The 17,404-nt window shown below is 38.7% G+C and overlaps 1 protein-coding gene across 1 annotated transcript in view; it reads left to right on the top strand.

The window, feature by feature from the left end:
* The window catches only part of AHCTF1 (AT-hook containing transcription factor 1), a 46,912-nt gene that overhangs the window by 26,809 nt on the left and 2,699 nt on the right, over positions 1–17,404 (top strand). Inside the window, exons 23-33 of the mRNA XM_039326992.1 lie at positions 24–155; positions 2,295–2,436; positions 2,981–3,131; positions 3,905–4,009; positions 5,240–5,444; positions 5,569–5,766; positions 7,324–7,738; positions 9,482–9,599; positions 10,976–11,082; positions 13,460–13,635; positions 14,420–16,445. Coding sequence (XP_039182926.1) covers positions 24–155; positions 2,295–2,436; positions 2,981–3,131; positions 3,905–4,009; positions 5,240–5,444; positions 5,569–5,766; positions 7,324–7,738; positions 9,482–9,599; positions 10,976–11,082; positions 13,460–13,635; positions 14,420–16,445 — 3,775 coding nt within the window. The remainder of the gene's footprint in view (positions 1–23; positions 156–2,294; positions 2,437–2,980; positions 3,132–3,904; positions 4,010–5,239; positions 5,445–5,568; positions 5,767–7,323; positions 7,739–9,481; positions 9,600–10,975; positions 11,083–13,459; positions 13,636–14,419; positions 16,446–17,404) is intronic.

Genomic DNA, 17,404 nt, shown 5'->3' with positions numbered 1-17,404 from the left:
ATGTGTCTGTTTATCTTCTGTAGGCATGTCTAGAGAAGTTTTTACAGACAAGTGCTGGTATCAACAATCATGAGTTTCTTTTAGTTCACCACCTCCAGAGGGCCAACTACATTCCTGCCCTACAGCTGAATCAGTCTTTGAAGATAAATCTCATGGTAAATCATAACATTTGGGAGTACACGTGAGAAATTAAGATGTCTATTTTCTAAAGTTACTGTTGTGGAAATCTGTTGCTCCAAGCTAAAATTAACTCCATCCACGTAAAAAATTGAAGGTAGGAATGGCATTCCTACTGTTAAACTCGGTAGCCCCACAACACAAATTGGGGGCTGTTGGGGGGGGGAGTTAAGATGGAGATAGGGTTAGTTTATCTCCTATAAATGAAATAGAGACTTCCTGTTCATAACCCTACTCTAAAAATCCTTGGAAAAAGAGGCTCCGAAAAAAATTTGGACCTATTCTTTGTAAGTGACAGCATAATCTCAATATAGCTTCTTGTGGCTCTCAAGAATGTTGGGAATAAGAGTTGCTGCTACCTCTTCACCACCCATTTCTCATAGAAAATTATTTCATAGTTACTGGTTGCATATCCTCTAAGAGTTGTGTGTGTGTGTGTGTGTGTGTGTGTGTGTGTGTGTGTGTGTGTGTACGTGTTTGCACGTGTTTGCGCACGCACACATGTGTGCCTGCCTGCCTTGGAGTCAGTGTTGAGCTGCTTGGACAAGTCCCTGCAGTTTTCTTGAAAAGGTTTTTCAGAGGTGGTTTGCCATTGCTTCCTTCCAAGGGCTGAAATAAAATGACTAGCCCAGGGTCACCCATCTGGCTTGATGCCTAAGGTGGGACTAAAACTCATGGTCTCACAGTTTCTAGCCTGATGCTTTAACCACTACACCATACTGGCTCTTTTTCATAATTACCAGCAGCATGCATTCTAACAATAAACACAGTAATAATTCCCCCAAAACTATTTTGGATTTATTATCAAATGTGGCTTTTAAATATCTCATAAGTAAGAATACTAAGAAGTATAACTCATTGGTTAAATCTCAGAACCATAAATATAACATTTGTTTTTAGATTTCAGAAATAAATTTATGCATCCCCAAAGAACAGTTATAATCACATGCTCCCCTTTTTTTTGGCAGCTCACACATTAACAATATTTCAAAACTAGTAGCAAATCAGGTATAGCCTTATTTTTACAGTCATTTTGTCTAAATAGTTAAGATAAGCTGCACTCTGAATTAAAAAAAACAGCTCTTAACATAGAGAGTAACTACAATAACTCAAAAAAGTGCTTCTTAATTTACCCCATCACAATTTACAACATGCATAATTGCTTATTTTTGCACAAGTATTCAGTCTTACTGTTTTCATGAAAAAAAAAAGACTTGTTTGGGGTTTGAAGTGAAGACAGTATATTTTGAAGTTTCTGTCAAATTGATCTGTTGAACTGAACTGATCCGCATTGGCCACAATTTGGCAGAAACTGGGAATTTGAGGCAAGGAATCTTTAATGTGATGTGAAAAATCATCTTGTGAGACAGGAAGAAGAGCTGCAACCTAAACAACTGCTTGATGAGTGAATGAGTCCAAAACAGGAATGAGGGTGGGGGAAGCATCTCAGAACTGGCCCTCCCTAAAGGGGGGGGGGGAGAGAAAGCATTTTCAGACTGACAAGATTTTGTTACTGTAATCTTGCAATAAAGATAGTATTAATTTGGTTTTGGTTTGCTGCTCTAGACAACCTGATAGAATCTTGCAAAAATAATAGGTCAGGGCTGGTGCATGTTGTTTCTTCTTCCATCTTCCTCTTTGTGGCCTCTATCCTGGCCTGCCCACTGCTTTCCCCAGCAGCTTTTCCTTTCCCTGTTTCCTCTTATCTGCTGTTACTGTCCAAGCACAGCCATTCCAATCCATCTCTGTCCCTTTTCCTTGTAGTTCCTTTTCCCCTCTCTCCTTTGTTGCTCTTAGTTATTCCTTGGCTGTTTTTCTACTTCCAAAATATGTCAATGCAAAAATCACTCTCCAAGGCAGCATGTTATCCAGACCAGTTACATGCATGGAAATGTTTATACATAGAACATTTTATACATTTCTGTTTACTATTAACTTGGCATCAGGATTTACTCAATGTTCAGATCCACTTGGTCTGTAACTGATCTTGTTCAAATTTATGTACATGGTTTGTAATTGCCATAAAGGGTGGCAGAAGGAAAAAACAAACAAACTTCAATTGTCTTTCAGCTGTTCTAGTGCATTCTTCATTCAGAATTCTTTTTATTCTTAAATAGAATGATCCTCAATGGAGAGAGAGATCAGTTGCCAGAAATTCCATATTAGACCATTATGGCAAAGTTCTACCTCGAATTCAAAAGAAGTTAGCCATAGAGCGAGCCAAGCCTTACCATTTGCCATCTTCACTAAGGCGGGAAAGTAAGTTCCTCATTCAATGAAAATTGTAGAAATCTATTTTAAGAATGTCTGTCATCCAGGTCATAGTTGTCTCAAAGATGCTTTTTTCTTCAAAAGGCAACTGGATTGTTTTTTTCCTTGAGGAGGAAGAAGAAAACGTTTCGCTTCTCATCCAAATAGCTTCATCAGTTCTGATGGCCAGGGGATGGAAGGATAGGTTCTGATAGGATGGTGGGGAGGGGGAGGAGGAAGGATGGTATTTCTTTGCAGTCATCTAGTTGTTAGCACTCTCTCTGAGAGGTGATGAGGCCACTTGGGGGTTTATCTGTGCCCTCAGGGTTACCTGAATCGGGATACAGTTGGTTGTGGAATCTTCTTGGAACTGCTGCAAGGGCTACCTTGTAGACTCGAGATAGGTGGCGTCGTATTCCTCCCCCTCTGTTGCGGGAGGGGTGTTTCCTCCTTCCCCCTAACACAGATGGATTCTTTTACTCCTCTTTCAAACCAAATTTAAGGGTATTAATTTTTTAATTTCTGTGTTTACTTGATTTATTTTTCTTTCTAGTTTTAAGACCAAAACCATTATCGACAGTTGCAAAACAGATTACTACTGGAAATGTAATTACAAAAGCAACTTTCATCAATAATGTATTGTCCAAAATTGGAGAAGTCTGGGCAGGAAGTGAACAGAAAAACAAGTCACTTGAGAATGATATGTAAGTATTTATTTTACTACTCTGGCATACATGGGTATAATCCAGCCAAAAGATTGGTATATCAATTTTATAGGGTCTTCCCAGTCCTAACACTCTCCAAGTTGGCCTGAGCTCTGTTTGCAGTATCTTGCTTAGCTTCTGCAGGCAGAGAACTGCTGCAACACCCCTGTGCCTTTCTCAGTGGAAGGCACCAACAACTCTTTCGGATAGCCCTTAGATTACATTTACAGCCCTACAAGAGCATTTGGGCATTTGAAAGTAAGGCAGAGAACATTGGTGCTCTCTTTTTTTCTGGCACTTTTGCCTGTTTCCTCTATAGAAAAGATAAGACAACCAGAGCCCTCCACTTTTCCCCTGTATGGATAATACCATTTTCTTTGTGCTGGCCTTTGGACTTCCCCTACATAGAAAAATGAAGGAGTCATTTTTGAGGAGTTGGCTAGACATCTTCCCATGATATTGGAGCCACCAGCATCCTGTGTTAGGATATCATTGTGATATCTGTTGCCTATCCCTAAAGCTACAGAGAAATTGTTTTCAGTCTTCATTCTGTTACTCTGATTTTGTTTCACTAGTTTAGTAGTGGGCTTTAAATTAGTAGAAACATGGGGTTAGAAAATAAGAACTAATAGTCAAGTGCTGAAGATACGAATAAAATGGAGGCAGTAAGAATTATGTAATTTATCCACTTTCTCCTTTTGCAGAATGTAATATTTTGGTGGACAAAATTATTTATTTCGCTTAATTTGACTTTTCATTTTTTTTCTCAAAAGTGGACCTGAAGAACAATCATTCGTGTTGAAGCCCTGCCCTGATAGACAGTTACCAGATCCATTTATTGGGACACCAAATACTAAATCTTTAAGAAAATGTTCCAGGTAAAAATAAAAATAAAACGTCAGACAAATCTACTAGGAAATCCACTACCATTGTTTGTCCTTTACTTTCTGACTAGTAGGTGTCATCAAATCAGATTACTTATAATGTGACCCTATTCTTACAACACAATAACATCAATATATTGTGGAAACACCTAAGCTTAGTTTGTTAATCTGTTTTGTGTATTTAAAAAGTCAGCTGCTAAAAAAACAAAGCTGTTCATTTTAGAACTCACTGCCTGGTAGAGTAGTAGAACAGAACTCTAAAACACTGGTTGTCTACTCTACAACACTCAAGTCAAACTTGCTTGGTCAGTGGAAAGAGGCTAGCATTCTCATAAATTTTGGCCTGTATTGTCCTGATACAGGAACTCATGGGATGTAAGACTCTTCCTCAAGTAATTGTATATAGTCTCTGTATTCAAAAAATTGTGGTTCCTGACCCAGCATAGGTAGTTCTTGACTTGTTCACTGATTGTTCAGAATTACAGCGATGCTGAAAAAGGAGGACTTATGACTGGTCTCGTGGTAGTGTAATTGCAATCCAGGTGCTTGATTATTCAATTTGTGATTAGGACATTGTAGTGAGCTGATTACATTTGCGACCTTGCTGGCTTCTCTCAAGCAAAGTCAATGGGTAAGCCGTCGGGGAAGGTCGCAGGTCATTCCTATAAGTCGCTCCTGCCATTTTTTCTCCTGAGGAATCTCACTACAAGGTATGAGACCCCAGAGATCTCATATTCTGTAGCACCCCTACCTTGACCATCCAGGCTTTCCAGGACCCATGTACTGTCCTTGCTGGTCTGCTCGCACTTTCCAGGGCCTGCCCACTGCCTTTTCTGCTCTGTTCACACTTCCCAGCATCTGTCTGCTACGATGCTAGCCCACCCATGCTTCCCAACGCCTGCCCACTGTCCTCGCTAGCCCACCCACACTCCTTAGTGTTTACCTGTGACACCCTCCATTCCCCCATGTTCCTTACTTGGGATTCCCCCCTCCCTTTTCCCACCTAACAATGCACAACATCCTGGATTTATGCTGGCAACAGGGACTGCTGTGATAATGCAATTAACAGTTAAATATTTGATGATATTTAAAAATTAAAGTAATGTGTATTCTTCATGCCTGGGAAACTTTCATTCTTTCAAATGACAACTTGAAAAGTGCCTGCGTCAGCGTAAGTGCCATTCGAAGCAGCTTAATGTTTTAAAAACCTTGAAATATTTACAGATTGCTTGACTTGATGATCCAACCTATTTCTCTTGATTCACCACCTTTGAGAAGAAGCCAGCAGAAGTCTCCAGAAGTTTCAGCTTCTGGCATACATTCTAGCCCACTGCATTCCAGTTCTCAATTCTCCGTAAGAACATTACTGCCCAAGAACATTGCAAGAGCACCAGAATTAAAATTATTGGAAACACCTCCTGTTGTCAAGGTATATAGATTTTTGTAGGCTGCAGAAACCTGTATTTCTGAGGCTGAAAAGTGAAGTAATGATGACTGTCTATAAACTTGGAGCTTTACGTTACACATTTTTAAGATGTTTTGTCCTCTCCTAGAGAGCTAAAGCTTTGGCATCCACATCATCCTCAGTCTTCCCTGGTTTTACTCCTCAGTCAATATTGAGATCCAGCGTTCGCACTACTCCTTTAGCAACTCCAACTGCATCTCCAGGGAGATCAATTACACCCCCTCTGCGTGCAAAAGAAACAAAAATATCATTTATGGAAGAAAGCAAAACTTCACAATGGACTGGGGTAAGTTGGCATCATTGCTGCAAAAGCAAACACATGATTTCTAGGCAGGACCCTGCTGTTGTCATCTTTTATTTATTAAACATTTCAGTATTGCTGCCATCAGTCTGAGTCTTGGCAGCTTACGTAGAAAAAATATAAATCAAAACTTACCTAGTACAAAAGATAGCAAAAATAATAATAATACGGGTGGTGGTGGTGGTGGTGAATAAGGTGGAGAGGAGAGGGGTGGAAAGGAATTTAGAATAAAGTGAATTCACTTCAGATCTGCAATTTCTGTTAGGGATGTGAATATAGAGCCCAGTGTGTAAACATCTAATACATGCAATTTGCCCAGGAATTAGAGCTGTATGTGCTTTGGGAATAATTACCCTGTACAGAATCTTGGTTGCTTTGGAGAAAACTACATAGGAATTGGCTGAAGTAGAGGAGATTAAAAAAATACAACAGGAAATAACAAATATCCCACTCCCCCTTCACATACAGATAGTTCTTGACTTATGACAATTCTTCAGCGACTATTTGAAGTTCCAGTGTGCTGTACAAGGGCATGTAAGGCTAAGTCTCCAAAGTTACAGCTGTTGCACTATCCCCGCAGTCACGTGGTCAAAATTAAGGCACTTGACAACCTGCCAGCAATTAAACTATAGGGGCGCTTCAACTATCTCTCTCCTCCCCCCTCCCCCTGGGTGACTTCTCTCATCCATGCCCTTTTGGCTCCCTGAATTTTGCAGCCCCTACCATCGTAGCTGACCTTTGCCGTCTTTTTTTCTCCCACTGCTGACCAAGGATGCCTAGCCTGGCCCTTTGCAAGGCAGTTGCTGGCCAGGCTTTCTTTCCAGGGTTGTGCTCAGTAGCTCCCTCACAAGACCCTGGAAAGATGGCCTCAGGTGGCCAGCAGCTGCCTCACAAAGGGCCAGGTTGGTCAGGCCTCATCAGCAGCAGGAGCATGAAAATGGCAGCTGAGGTGGTGGAGACAGGGTGACAAAGACCTTGGAGGGCAGTGTGGCGAGGGCAGCTGGGACTGGGCTGGAGTGGCCATGGCTTCCCAGTGAGCCCTGTGACATTGTGCAGCTGGACTGGGCTTTGCACTGTGGAGGGCTTCATGCTGCAGCTTGAGTTCTTGCAACTCCAAAGCTGCAGCGCACCACAAAGACTTTGGAACACAGCATATTCTTCCCCTCCATTCTCCCCCCCCCCCCATCTCACTTCAGTATCGCCCCAACTCGTGTGTGGTCTGTGCTAGTCCTCCCAGGGCTTCCCCTAATCTCCTGTAGCCCACCATGCCCCTCATATATTTAATCACTTGCACATCTGGAGGTATAACAACTGCTAGGATTGCCATTGCTTAGCAATGCAGTCGCATGATACAGAGTTCCATGTAAAAATCAGCACTCTTTTAAATAAATCATAATTTACCAATTAACTTTAATTCAATTTGTGCAAATAAGCCACACGTATCTACATTGTGGATAGTGGAGTACGCTGGATCCCACCTTGGTGCATAGTCAGATTTTCTTTTATTGGAATGTTTTCTTTTTCTTTTCCTTTTCTTATTAGGAGACAGATCATGAAATAAACCATGCAAATACATCTGAATATATTCTGGAAGCTCAAATGGAAGAAAATTGGGTCAAGAATAGAGAGACTTCCTCCATTTCAGGTCACAGCCTTCAAGAAGAGCTTGAAGAAAGAGGCCAATCATCAGAATGCATAACAAGTGATCAGTTGAATGAAACTAAAGTCTCCAAAGAAATTAATGACACTGGTGTGAAACCAACATATATTACTTCAGAATATCATGATGCAAAATCAATTGACTTTGGAAACAGCAACTTCATGGGCTCTCAACAAACTGCTACTTCCTCTGGAGAAATTGTAGACCTACCAGGATCAAGTGAAAGACAAGTAAATGAAATAAGAAATGAACCTGTAATGGAACAGCAAACATCTGCAAATATAGAACCATCAGCTGGTATGTATAATGTTATTTGATTGTTCACAGGTATGATGGAAAGGACCTAAGAAGGATGGTCATAATGGATCAGAACAGAGATCCCATCTGATTTTTCCCTGATTTTTCAACACTGGTAAACCGGTGTTCCAAACAGAAGATGTATTGTCTTACATTTGTTTCTGTTATCTGCGATTTGAACCTTTGGAGGAGAACAAAATAGTAAATAGTAAGCTGATGGTCCTTACACTCTTGGTACTTGGGAATGCTGAAAAGTTTGAATAAAACAACACCATATCAGGTAGAAAACAATGATTTTATAAAATGTTGATAGCATTGCCTGGGGAATTCAGATGGATCTAAACTTTAAAAGAAAAAGAGACACTTTAAGGAAAGGGGGAGGTGGGCCTAGGAAGGAACACTCAGGATCTTAAGAATTTGTAGAAGATATATGAAAGTCAGGGAATGCGTTGTATCCCACCATTGCACAGCTATTTAGTACTTTGATTTAAAGCAAGTTGTTTAAAATACTATGGACCGCAATAGTAGATGAATTGAGGGTTAAGGAAAATAATTTTCAGAAATGGCAGAGGACCTCTGGTTTGATTTTCCTCACCTTCTCTCAAAATACTTGAAATGCGCTATACAATTTTTCTGTTATATTGAACTATAAATAAAAATATTTCTCCTGGAAATGTGCAGAGAAACTAAGAGCCTTTTCTTAATGCTTGTTAAAATAAAAGTTATTAATAAAATCAAGTAATAGTAGCCATTTTAGTGTCCCATGGTAATAGATCACCTATGTTGATAGAGATGAATGTGTTACCCTTTTTGGAGAAAAAATTCTCCAAATAATTTGTTACAGCATTACTCATTGCATTATGTGCACATCATAGCAAGAAGAGATCACTTCTGTGTGGAAGAGATTAAACTTTCCTCAGTAAAATACTTGGCCCACACAGAACTTTCTCCAGGCTGGTTGAACTCACATATTGTGTTAAAAATACAACCATATTTCATTGAACAGTAGGTCATACATAATGCTAAATTATAATCCATAGTTTACAAATGTCTGGGTTTACACCCACAATAAACCATTGAAACACCGAAGAAGACAAAAGTAGTGACGCATCCGTATATTGTTCCTGCTTTCCTCAGAGTTTGCCTCAAGGTGAGACTAAAACCAAATTTAAAAAAAATACTATTTTGACCTATTCATTTAATGAAAATGAATATATGAATTCTGATCATCTTTACATTTAAAGTAATTTCCCCCCCCCCCCCGGTCCCCATTACTTGGGATGTAATCCTCAGTGCAGCTCTGAAAAAGCAAATTCAGCTTTAACTTCTACACAAATTTTATGCTTGCTCAGTTGAATGTGGAGTATTGGACCAGAAAACAGAGAGTATAGTGAATAGCCCAGATGAATTATACATTCAGCACCATTGGTTAGCTCTTTGGGCCTCAGTTTTTTTTTTAGAGCCAATTCAGTCTTGATACATTACATGTTCCTGAGATTTTGGAAGGGCCAATAGCAATTCGAGACAGGGTCTGTCAACTAAGCCAAGATAAACATTTTGACTTCTATTCATTTTTATTGCAACTTGGGTAAGAACATTAGGTTCCACCAGTGTTACGTGAGCCTCTGTGGCTTGGAAAATGGGAGGTAGATTTATGCCTTTAAAAAAAAAAAAAGATGAATTAGTATTTGGGGAAAAAATCATTATTGAGAATACAGTATTTTTAACTTTTATTGTTCACAGAATCCGATGAAAACAATGACAAAAAATGTGGCTCAATTCCTGAGGATGAAATATTTTCAAAGGAACATTTGAAGGTTGACGAAGACATCATAGTCTCCTTTTTGCCTTCTAATGAATGGTAAATATGTCATGTATAATTTCAAAATTTTAGATGAGATAGTTTGCTTTAAAAATTAAATTGCATGTATAGGTGCCCACTTTCTTATCTTTCATGATTATGATTTATCCAGATAGAATGGAATGCCATTTTCTAGTAGATAGCCAAACTCCAGGAGTCAGCTTGCTCTAAATGAGTTGCTTTTCCCTTGAAGGAGCAGATCCACACCTGGGACTGTTGCTTGAGTTCCCTGATATCATTACATTTCCTGTTAGCTCAGTGGCAAGAAGTAATTTGCGCACTCACCTCTATTGCACCCATCTGCAATCATTCATGGAGCCAGATCTGATCATGGTTTTCCATAGATCTTCAGGTACTCACCAGTTAGACGACTGCAATGTGCTCGCTGTAGGATTACTAGAGTGCTTAAATTCATATAGAATGCACCAACTAGTCTGCTATCCTGTGCAAAATAGCAGAATAAGATTGTGCTCATGTTGAAAGTTCTGCACAACTTGACAGTTGGCTTATTAATTCAGTTCAAGAGGTTTAATCTATGAAGCGCTCAGACTATTGACTGGGCATAAAATTTGACTTGGTTAAACATGTTTGCTGTTATCCGTGATCTATTGCTAAGCAGACAGGAGAAAACTTCCTCTTGCAACCACTCATTTTGTACTTGCCCCTAGCCTATGTTCTTAAATTATTGACTGGGGCTTACTTGCTATTGAATAATGCCTCAGCAGGTGGCAGCATGTAAAGCTGACCTCTGATTTCAGAAGCTTACCAGATTTAGCCCCAGTTAGTATATGAATGAGAAACTAGCTGAGAATTTCAGGATATTTGACTACAGCGGGAAGTTCAAAAAGGATTCCAGATGAAGTTCTGTGGCAAACTACAAGAAGATTGCATTGGTGCAATCAATGGCTTCTTTCCCTTATTAATACCAAACTCTAAGTGAATGTGCAGAGTTGTAACAGTTACATCAATTAGGCATAACTTTTGCGTAATAACCTGCCTCCAGAAGTGGTAAATGCTCCAACATTGGAGTTTTTTAAGAAGAGACTGGACAGTCATTTGTCTAAAATGGTATAGGGTTTCCTGCCTGAGCAGGGGGTTGGACTAGATGACCTCCAATGTGCCTTCCAACTTTACTACTACTACTACTACTACTATTATTATTACTACTATTACTATTATTATTGTAATGGGTTTACAATTTCTATGCCCCAGGGTCAGGCTGGTGTTCTTGTGTACCCCTTGCAATATAATTAAATGGTTATGCACAATGCCAAAATAGTATACAACAAAAAGTTTTTTTAAAAGTTTTGTCTTATTAAGAATCTTTAACCAAAATGCCCTTCTATATGCATGTATCTGTATATGTTTTTATATAGTGCAGCTAATACTCCAGAATCCAGCATACTACCATTGTCGGAAGGCAACAGATTCCTTGCTGAAACAAACAGCCAAGTTCAGAGGGTGGAAGGAGCAGATGGAGAATGTAGGTATTTTGAATATCAAACAAATGGAACAAGCAATATGAAGTGTTCTTTTTACATCTTTTTTCAAAAAATATAAAATGCTGAAAGCATATTACTGTATTTTCAAGATTGGCTTTCCAAGCACATGTCTAAAATCTTTTAACCTGAACATTTATATCTTGACAATAGCTTTTTTTAAATTAGTTTTTTTTAGTATTTTATTATTTTAATTATTAATGCAAACAGATAACTCAAAGAAGTATTTTAATTGTTTCTATGATTAATTTCTGTGTTGATGCTGCTCAGATTCTACAGTGCTGTTGCATAATTTAGATCAGGGGCCAAATGCAATGTTTCAAAAAGTATCGCTGAAGAAAGTAGCAATGTTGCTTGTCCATTTTACTGCATATAAAAATCAGGCAAATAATAATAAAGATAAAAATAGAAAAACTAGACAGGATTGATGAGCACCAGAAGGAAGCTGAAAGGAGAATTTATCAACATCCCAGACCAAAAGATGGCTCTTCACACACGTAGCAGGACAGTGATTGTGCAGCTTGCCGATGTTGCATGCTTGGGATCAAGTAGCAGTTTTAAGGCACTGTCACAGCCAGGGTTGAGGGCTGCATTCCCCCACTTCTTGTCAGCTACTAATAGGCCTGGCTATTATGATGTTGCTTCCTTGTCCTCCTAGGGCACCTCAGGCTGTAGGGAGACCCCACATAGGAGGCAGTTGTGAGGTCTTCAAATCTAGGTGGCTTTAGAGGTTTAGTGCTTCTCTCTTACAATGAGGGTCCTGGAATTTCTTCCACAGAACCCATAGTTTTGTTGTTCCTGGCCACTTTCTGTGCAAGAGCAATCCACAGCATACTCCGTGCCAGTATCAGTAGCACGCTAGCCATCAACTTTGTAGTTCTCACCGTGGCCTAAATGGTAAAATGAAATGGTGAAAAAGGTAATATATTTATACTGAATTGCATACTGTGATACTTTTGCTTCTTTATTTTTTATTCACAAGAGATGTTGGATCTTTACTGAGTCAAAAATGAAATCTAGTGATTTGATACACTATGAAAAGGTTTTAGTTTTGCAGTACTTGAGCTAATAAACTATTAATCAGTTAGCCCTTTCAGTGATTTGCACTTGAGAATCTTGATGTAGAATATATTTGAGTGAAGAAATTAGTTATACAGATGGTCCAAAAATTACAACCAGTTATTTAATCATAGTCTGAAATTATGATAGGTTTGGAAAGGGTGCTTTATGGTCTGTGAAGCACTTCCAGTCATTTTGAAACATTGCACCACCACCTTGCGATCATGTGATTGCATTCTGGATGCTTGGCAACTTGTTTGCACTTTCAACTGTTTGCCAAGCGTCCCACAATCATGTGATTACACTTACAATCTTCTCTGCTGCCAAGAGGATTCCCTTTCGTTTCTCTGGGCTGGCTGAAGGAGCTGCACTATGCTGAAATCCTTTGGCAGGCAGCTCTTTTGATTCATCTGCCTTATGACCCAGGAGATCTCTTAACAATTGCAACTGAGAGTGCTGGGATTGTGATTGTTGAGCAAAACAGTCTCATGAGTTTCCCCGAATGTCCACTTTGAGGTTCCAGTTCCAATTATGATCGTGCAAGTTTAGTAAGGATTTTGTTTAATCTCATTATTCACTGAACTGCTTCTTCACTCTGTAATTCTTTTCAAAATCAGTTCGTTAGAATTGAGTACTAATTATTAAAATTAAAATTGAAACTATAACTTTATAAACTTGGAATTATATTAGCAGGCTTTAAATTTTTTTTAACATGAAAATTTAATTCTTGTAGTATCTCCTGAAAAGGTAAAGTATAAACTACTGAGTAAAAATATTTTCTTCCATTTTTTAATGGAAAAACCACTCAAAAGCCAACTATATTAATCTGCATTTTAAATTATCCAGATGCATTATAGAAAGTTATTACATCTATGTTCCACCTAAAGCCTGAACCTGCATCTTGAAAGAAGCTGATTAAAAATACCCAAAGCTTGCTGTGTGTATGCAGATTGTTCAGCTTTTATGAACAGACAAAAAATAGAAAACAAAGCCTGTAGGTCATTGTAATCTTGAAGCAAAGAGGGCTAATGTTCATTTTGGAAAGATGTGACTACAGGATGGAACAGATACTTGTTATTGGATAAATACTCGCACAATAAATATTCATTCTGCTTATCCCTTGAGGAGAAATAGTTTAATGTTAGCATTTATGATGTATAAAGGGAAGAACAAATATGATTATTACATTTCTGTAAAGGAAAGATGAAAAATATGGCTAAAGGATCTAATCATAATATTTAGCAGTAAAGATTTCATTCAGAAACAATAAAATCAAATAATGTCAGAAAATCACTCTTTCAGCTGTCATCAGTATTCCTGATAGTGAAGACATTGCCAGTATCCATTCAAAAAATGAGCTGGGAGAAAGAGAAGCAATAGATGAAGGTGAATTGGAAAAAACAATCCAAGAGGAACATCTGATAATCCTGCAAGAAAAAACATTGCCTAACATTGATTCTGAAAATCAAAAAGTGGATGTAAGTTAACTTCTTTTTATACATGATTAGAAAACTGGCATTACACTTAATTCTATGTTACCAGTATGGGTCCCAAAATTTCTTCTTAAAGATTTTCATATATAAACAATTGAAGCAATTGTATAATCCAGTGTTTCCCAAACTTGACAATTTTAAGGCATGTGGACTTCAACTCCCAGAATTCCACAGCCAGCGTTGCTGGCTGTGGAATTCTGGGAGTTGAAGTCCTCATGCCTTAAAATTGTCAAGTTTGGGAAACACTGATATAATCTATGTCTGTTTTATAGTAGCAATAAAAAAAAGAATGCAATAACATTTCTATACTACAGTAACCATGGGTGAGAGCCAGTATGGTCTTGTCGTTAAGGCAGTAGGCTGGAAACCAGTAGATTGTGAATCCAGTCACTCTCTCGATCCATGGCGTCAGGCTCAGGCGACAAGCCAGTCAAGTCAGTCAGTTCCTGTTGCAATAAAATGCAAAAAAAAAAAAAAAAATACCAGAAAAGAAAGAGAGATAACCATGGTTTATGTGCATAGAATGATTAAAAAACACATTCCTGATCATTGTAAATAGGAAGCAATAGCTATAGGTTTGCAAAGCTAGTTTCTGCCATTTCCTTTTGAACATTTTTGCTGAGGTTACTTTGCAGACCAGTGCATGGACTGCTGAATTAGCCAGTGAAATGTAACTTCAGAAAATCTGAAATTTTTGAAGAACGGTTATTCAAATATTTCTTGAAAAATACTGTGTAATGGAATTCAATGTATGTGCTTTCTATTTTAGCTGACGGGAGACGGAAAACATGAGATGCACGTTTCAGAAGCTATAGTAGAAGAAATCCCATACAATGAACTGGGTTCCTCAAGCAATCTCAAATTTCAGTATTACTGTGACAGTGTAGAACAACAGATTGAATGTGAATTACTTGAAAAAGATGATGATGAAACTTCATTTACTGAAAGAGATGGAGAACTGTGTCACAACAATTTTTCTTTAATATTAGAAGGCGATGACGAAGATTCTACTAGTTTGCACGCTTCTCCTCTGAAACCAGCTAGCCCAGAATCAGAGGATAGACGCAACAACCAAGAACTAACTACAAATTCTGTGTCCACGGTAACTAGTAATGAGATACCACAGAATACTGCCGAAGTACTACCTTATGTACCTGAACCAATTCAAATGGCTATTGCTGAAAATCTGTTAGATGTAATCAAAGATACAAGAAGTAAAGAATTTTCAGCTGAGATATTAGAACAATCTCTTCATGAAAGCATAAGCAAGAAAGTATTAAATTTATCCCAGGGTCCTGTTCAAAATGTTCATGAAACACACAATGATGTAGAATTAAATAGAATTGAAAATTTGATGCCTGGTATAAGTTCAACAGATCAGGCAAACCAAAGTCTAAATATCTCGTGCAATGATCAATCACTGACAGAGAAAAATAAAGCAACAATATTGGCAACCCCTACTCTAAGGAGAAGTGCTAGGCGAGCAACGAAGACATCAGACATTTCTGAAAAGCTACCATATAATTCTGAAGGACCTCAAGAACAACAGATTTTCCAAATTCCTGATTTTCCCATCAGAGATGTGAAGGGAACAAAGAATGAGTTAGAAATCTCAGCAAATGTTCATCCTGTATCACCGACATTTTTGGCAACTGTTACCGCAAGGAGTGGAATTAGAAAACCAAAGAAAAGTGTGTCGAAACGTTATGGGCATCCCTGCAGTGATCTTCCTTCTGCTCGCCAGAGGACTCCTAGAATTACAAGAAGTGTAGTAGGAAATCAAAATAGTAGTCAGTTTATTATTGATCATACAATACAAATGACAGTCACTCCTAAAAGTGCAACAAAACTAAAAGCTATCGCCTTGCAACTTGCAGAAAATGTAATTTCGGATCAGGAGGTTGAACCTCAAGGAAAGCAGCTGTCTGTATCGCCAAAAAGAGGAAGGAGAAAAAAGCATGACGTATTGAAAGTAGTGACTCAGGCAGAAACCGCACCTGAGAAGCTACCATTAGCTACTCCAGTTCGAAAGAGTAGAAGCAGAAAGACCAGTCTATCAGAAACCATTTTTAAACATGACACGCAACCAAACGAATCACAGCTATCGGAACAGGAGAGAATACAAAGAATAGGTGCATCGGAACCAGTTTCGGATCGAGAGAGTGGTGTTACTGAACCACCACCTGTGCGTCGTAAAAGAGGTAGACCAAGAAAGAATTCTTTGAATGTTTCGGCAGAATCACAACTGGACTTGTCTCTGTTGTCTCCTCCAGATGCTACATCCTCAGTCCATAGGCGAAATACTAGGAGTGGGGCTGTACGTCTGTCTACAACCTCAGGATGTTTACCTTCTCTAGAAACGTCTATAATGGAAACCCCAAAGAGAAGATCCTCAAGAGCGATATCTCGAAGTGTAGAGAAAACAGATACAGGAAAGTCTAACCTAAAAGAATGTATTGCCTGGCCAAGTGAGGCAGCAGCATCAGAAAAGAAGTCTGAAAACAGGGGGTCTAGGATAACTAGAACTAGAAAGAAGGCTGCACTGCCTTCTGTCTCAGAAACAAGTAGAGAGGAAGAACATTTGCTGCTAGCAACTGACAATGAAGTGGAATCAGAGTCTACAGATGTGGCCAGGCTTAGGCTTGGTGAAATAGAAGAAACTTTGACACCCCACGCTAGTAGCACTAAGAGGATAAGATTAACCCCAAAGAAAGTAAAACAGTCACTTTCCCTGGATATAAATGAAACCTTCTTTTTTTCTCCTCCTCTTACTAAGCTCACAGAAAAAACTAAAGGTACTTGAAATTTTGCTTCAGAAAAATTCTGTATAGTATAATCAAATTGTCTGTTCTGCATGAGGGTTGATCCAAGTCTAGAAAGGGTGCTGCAGGATACCAGTTGCATACACATAAAAATGTTTTCTGCTGACTGGATCGTGCCTTTTCCAAATACAGCCCTGCAGGAAAGTAATTTATGGTGTGACTAAAAGAACTTGGGGAGAAGAAATTCACAGAAACTTGTACAGGCAGTCCTCTACTTACAACAGCTCATAGAGACCGCTTAAAGTTACAACAGCACTGAACAAAGTGATCTATGACCATTTTTCACACTTATGACTGTTGCAGCATTCCCAGGGTCATGTGATTTACATTCGGATGCTTGACAGCTGACTTACATTTGTGACAGTTGCAGTGTCCCGGGGTCATGTGGTCACCTTTCTGACAGGCAAAGTCAATGGGGAAACCAGAATCACTTAATAACCGTGTTACTAATTTAACAACTGCAATGATTCACTTAACAAATGTAGCAAGAAAAGCTGTAAAATGGGGCAAAATTCACTTAACAATTTCTCACTTTGCAACATAAATTTTGGGTTCAATTGTGGTCATAAATTGAGGACTACCTGTATTTGCTTCTTAAGCATATGCAGTGAATAAAAATGTGCTTGTGTTCAATGATATATTTTCTAAAGGGTAAAGATCCAGAATTCTAATAGAAAAATTACACAAACCTATGAAGATTATTCCACCAAGGACAAAAGTGTGTTGTCTTGATTTTTTCTTGTCAGCATCATAACATCTGGTAACAAAGGAGTGTGCTGATTCAAACTAAGTCTGGAATGGTGAAAAAATTGACCAAATAGAGCCACCCAATTAACAAATTCCAGATGTGATGCTTCTGGAGTGGAGGGGGAAGGGAAACCATCTAAATTGACTATAGAAGAGAAGAATTAGTTTAATGTATTACAAGGCTG

The sequence above is a fragment of the Crotalus tigris genome, unplaced genomic scaffold (assembly GCF_016545835.1).
Source record: "Crotalus tigris isolate CLP2741 ecotype Arizona unplaced genomic scaffold, ASM1654583v1 scf7180000024349.2157984, whole genome shotgun sequence".
NCBI lineage: Eukaryota > Metazoa > Chordata > Lepidosauria > Squamata > Viperidae > Crotalus > Crotalus tigris.
The sequence above is the reverse complement of the archived record's forward strand: the minus strand, read 5'-3'. Positions and strand labels throughout refer to the sequence as shown.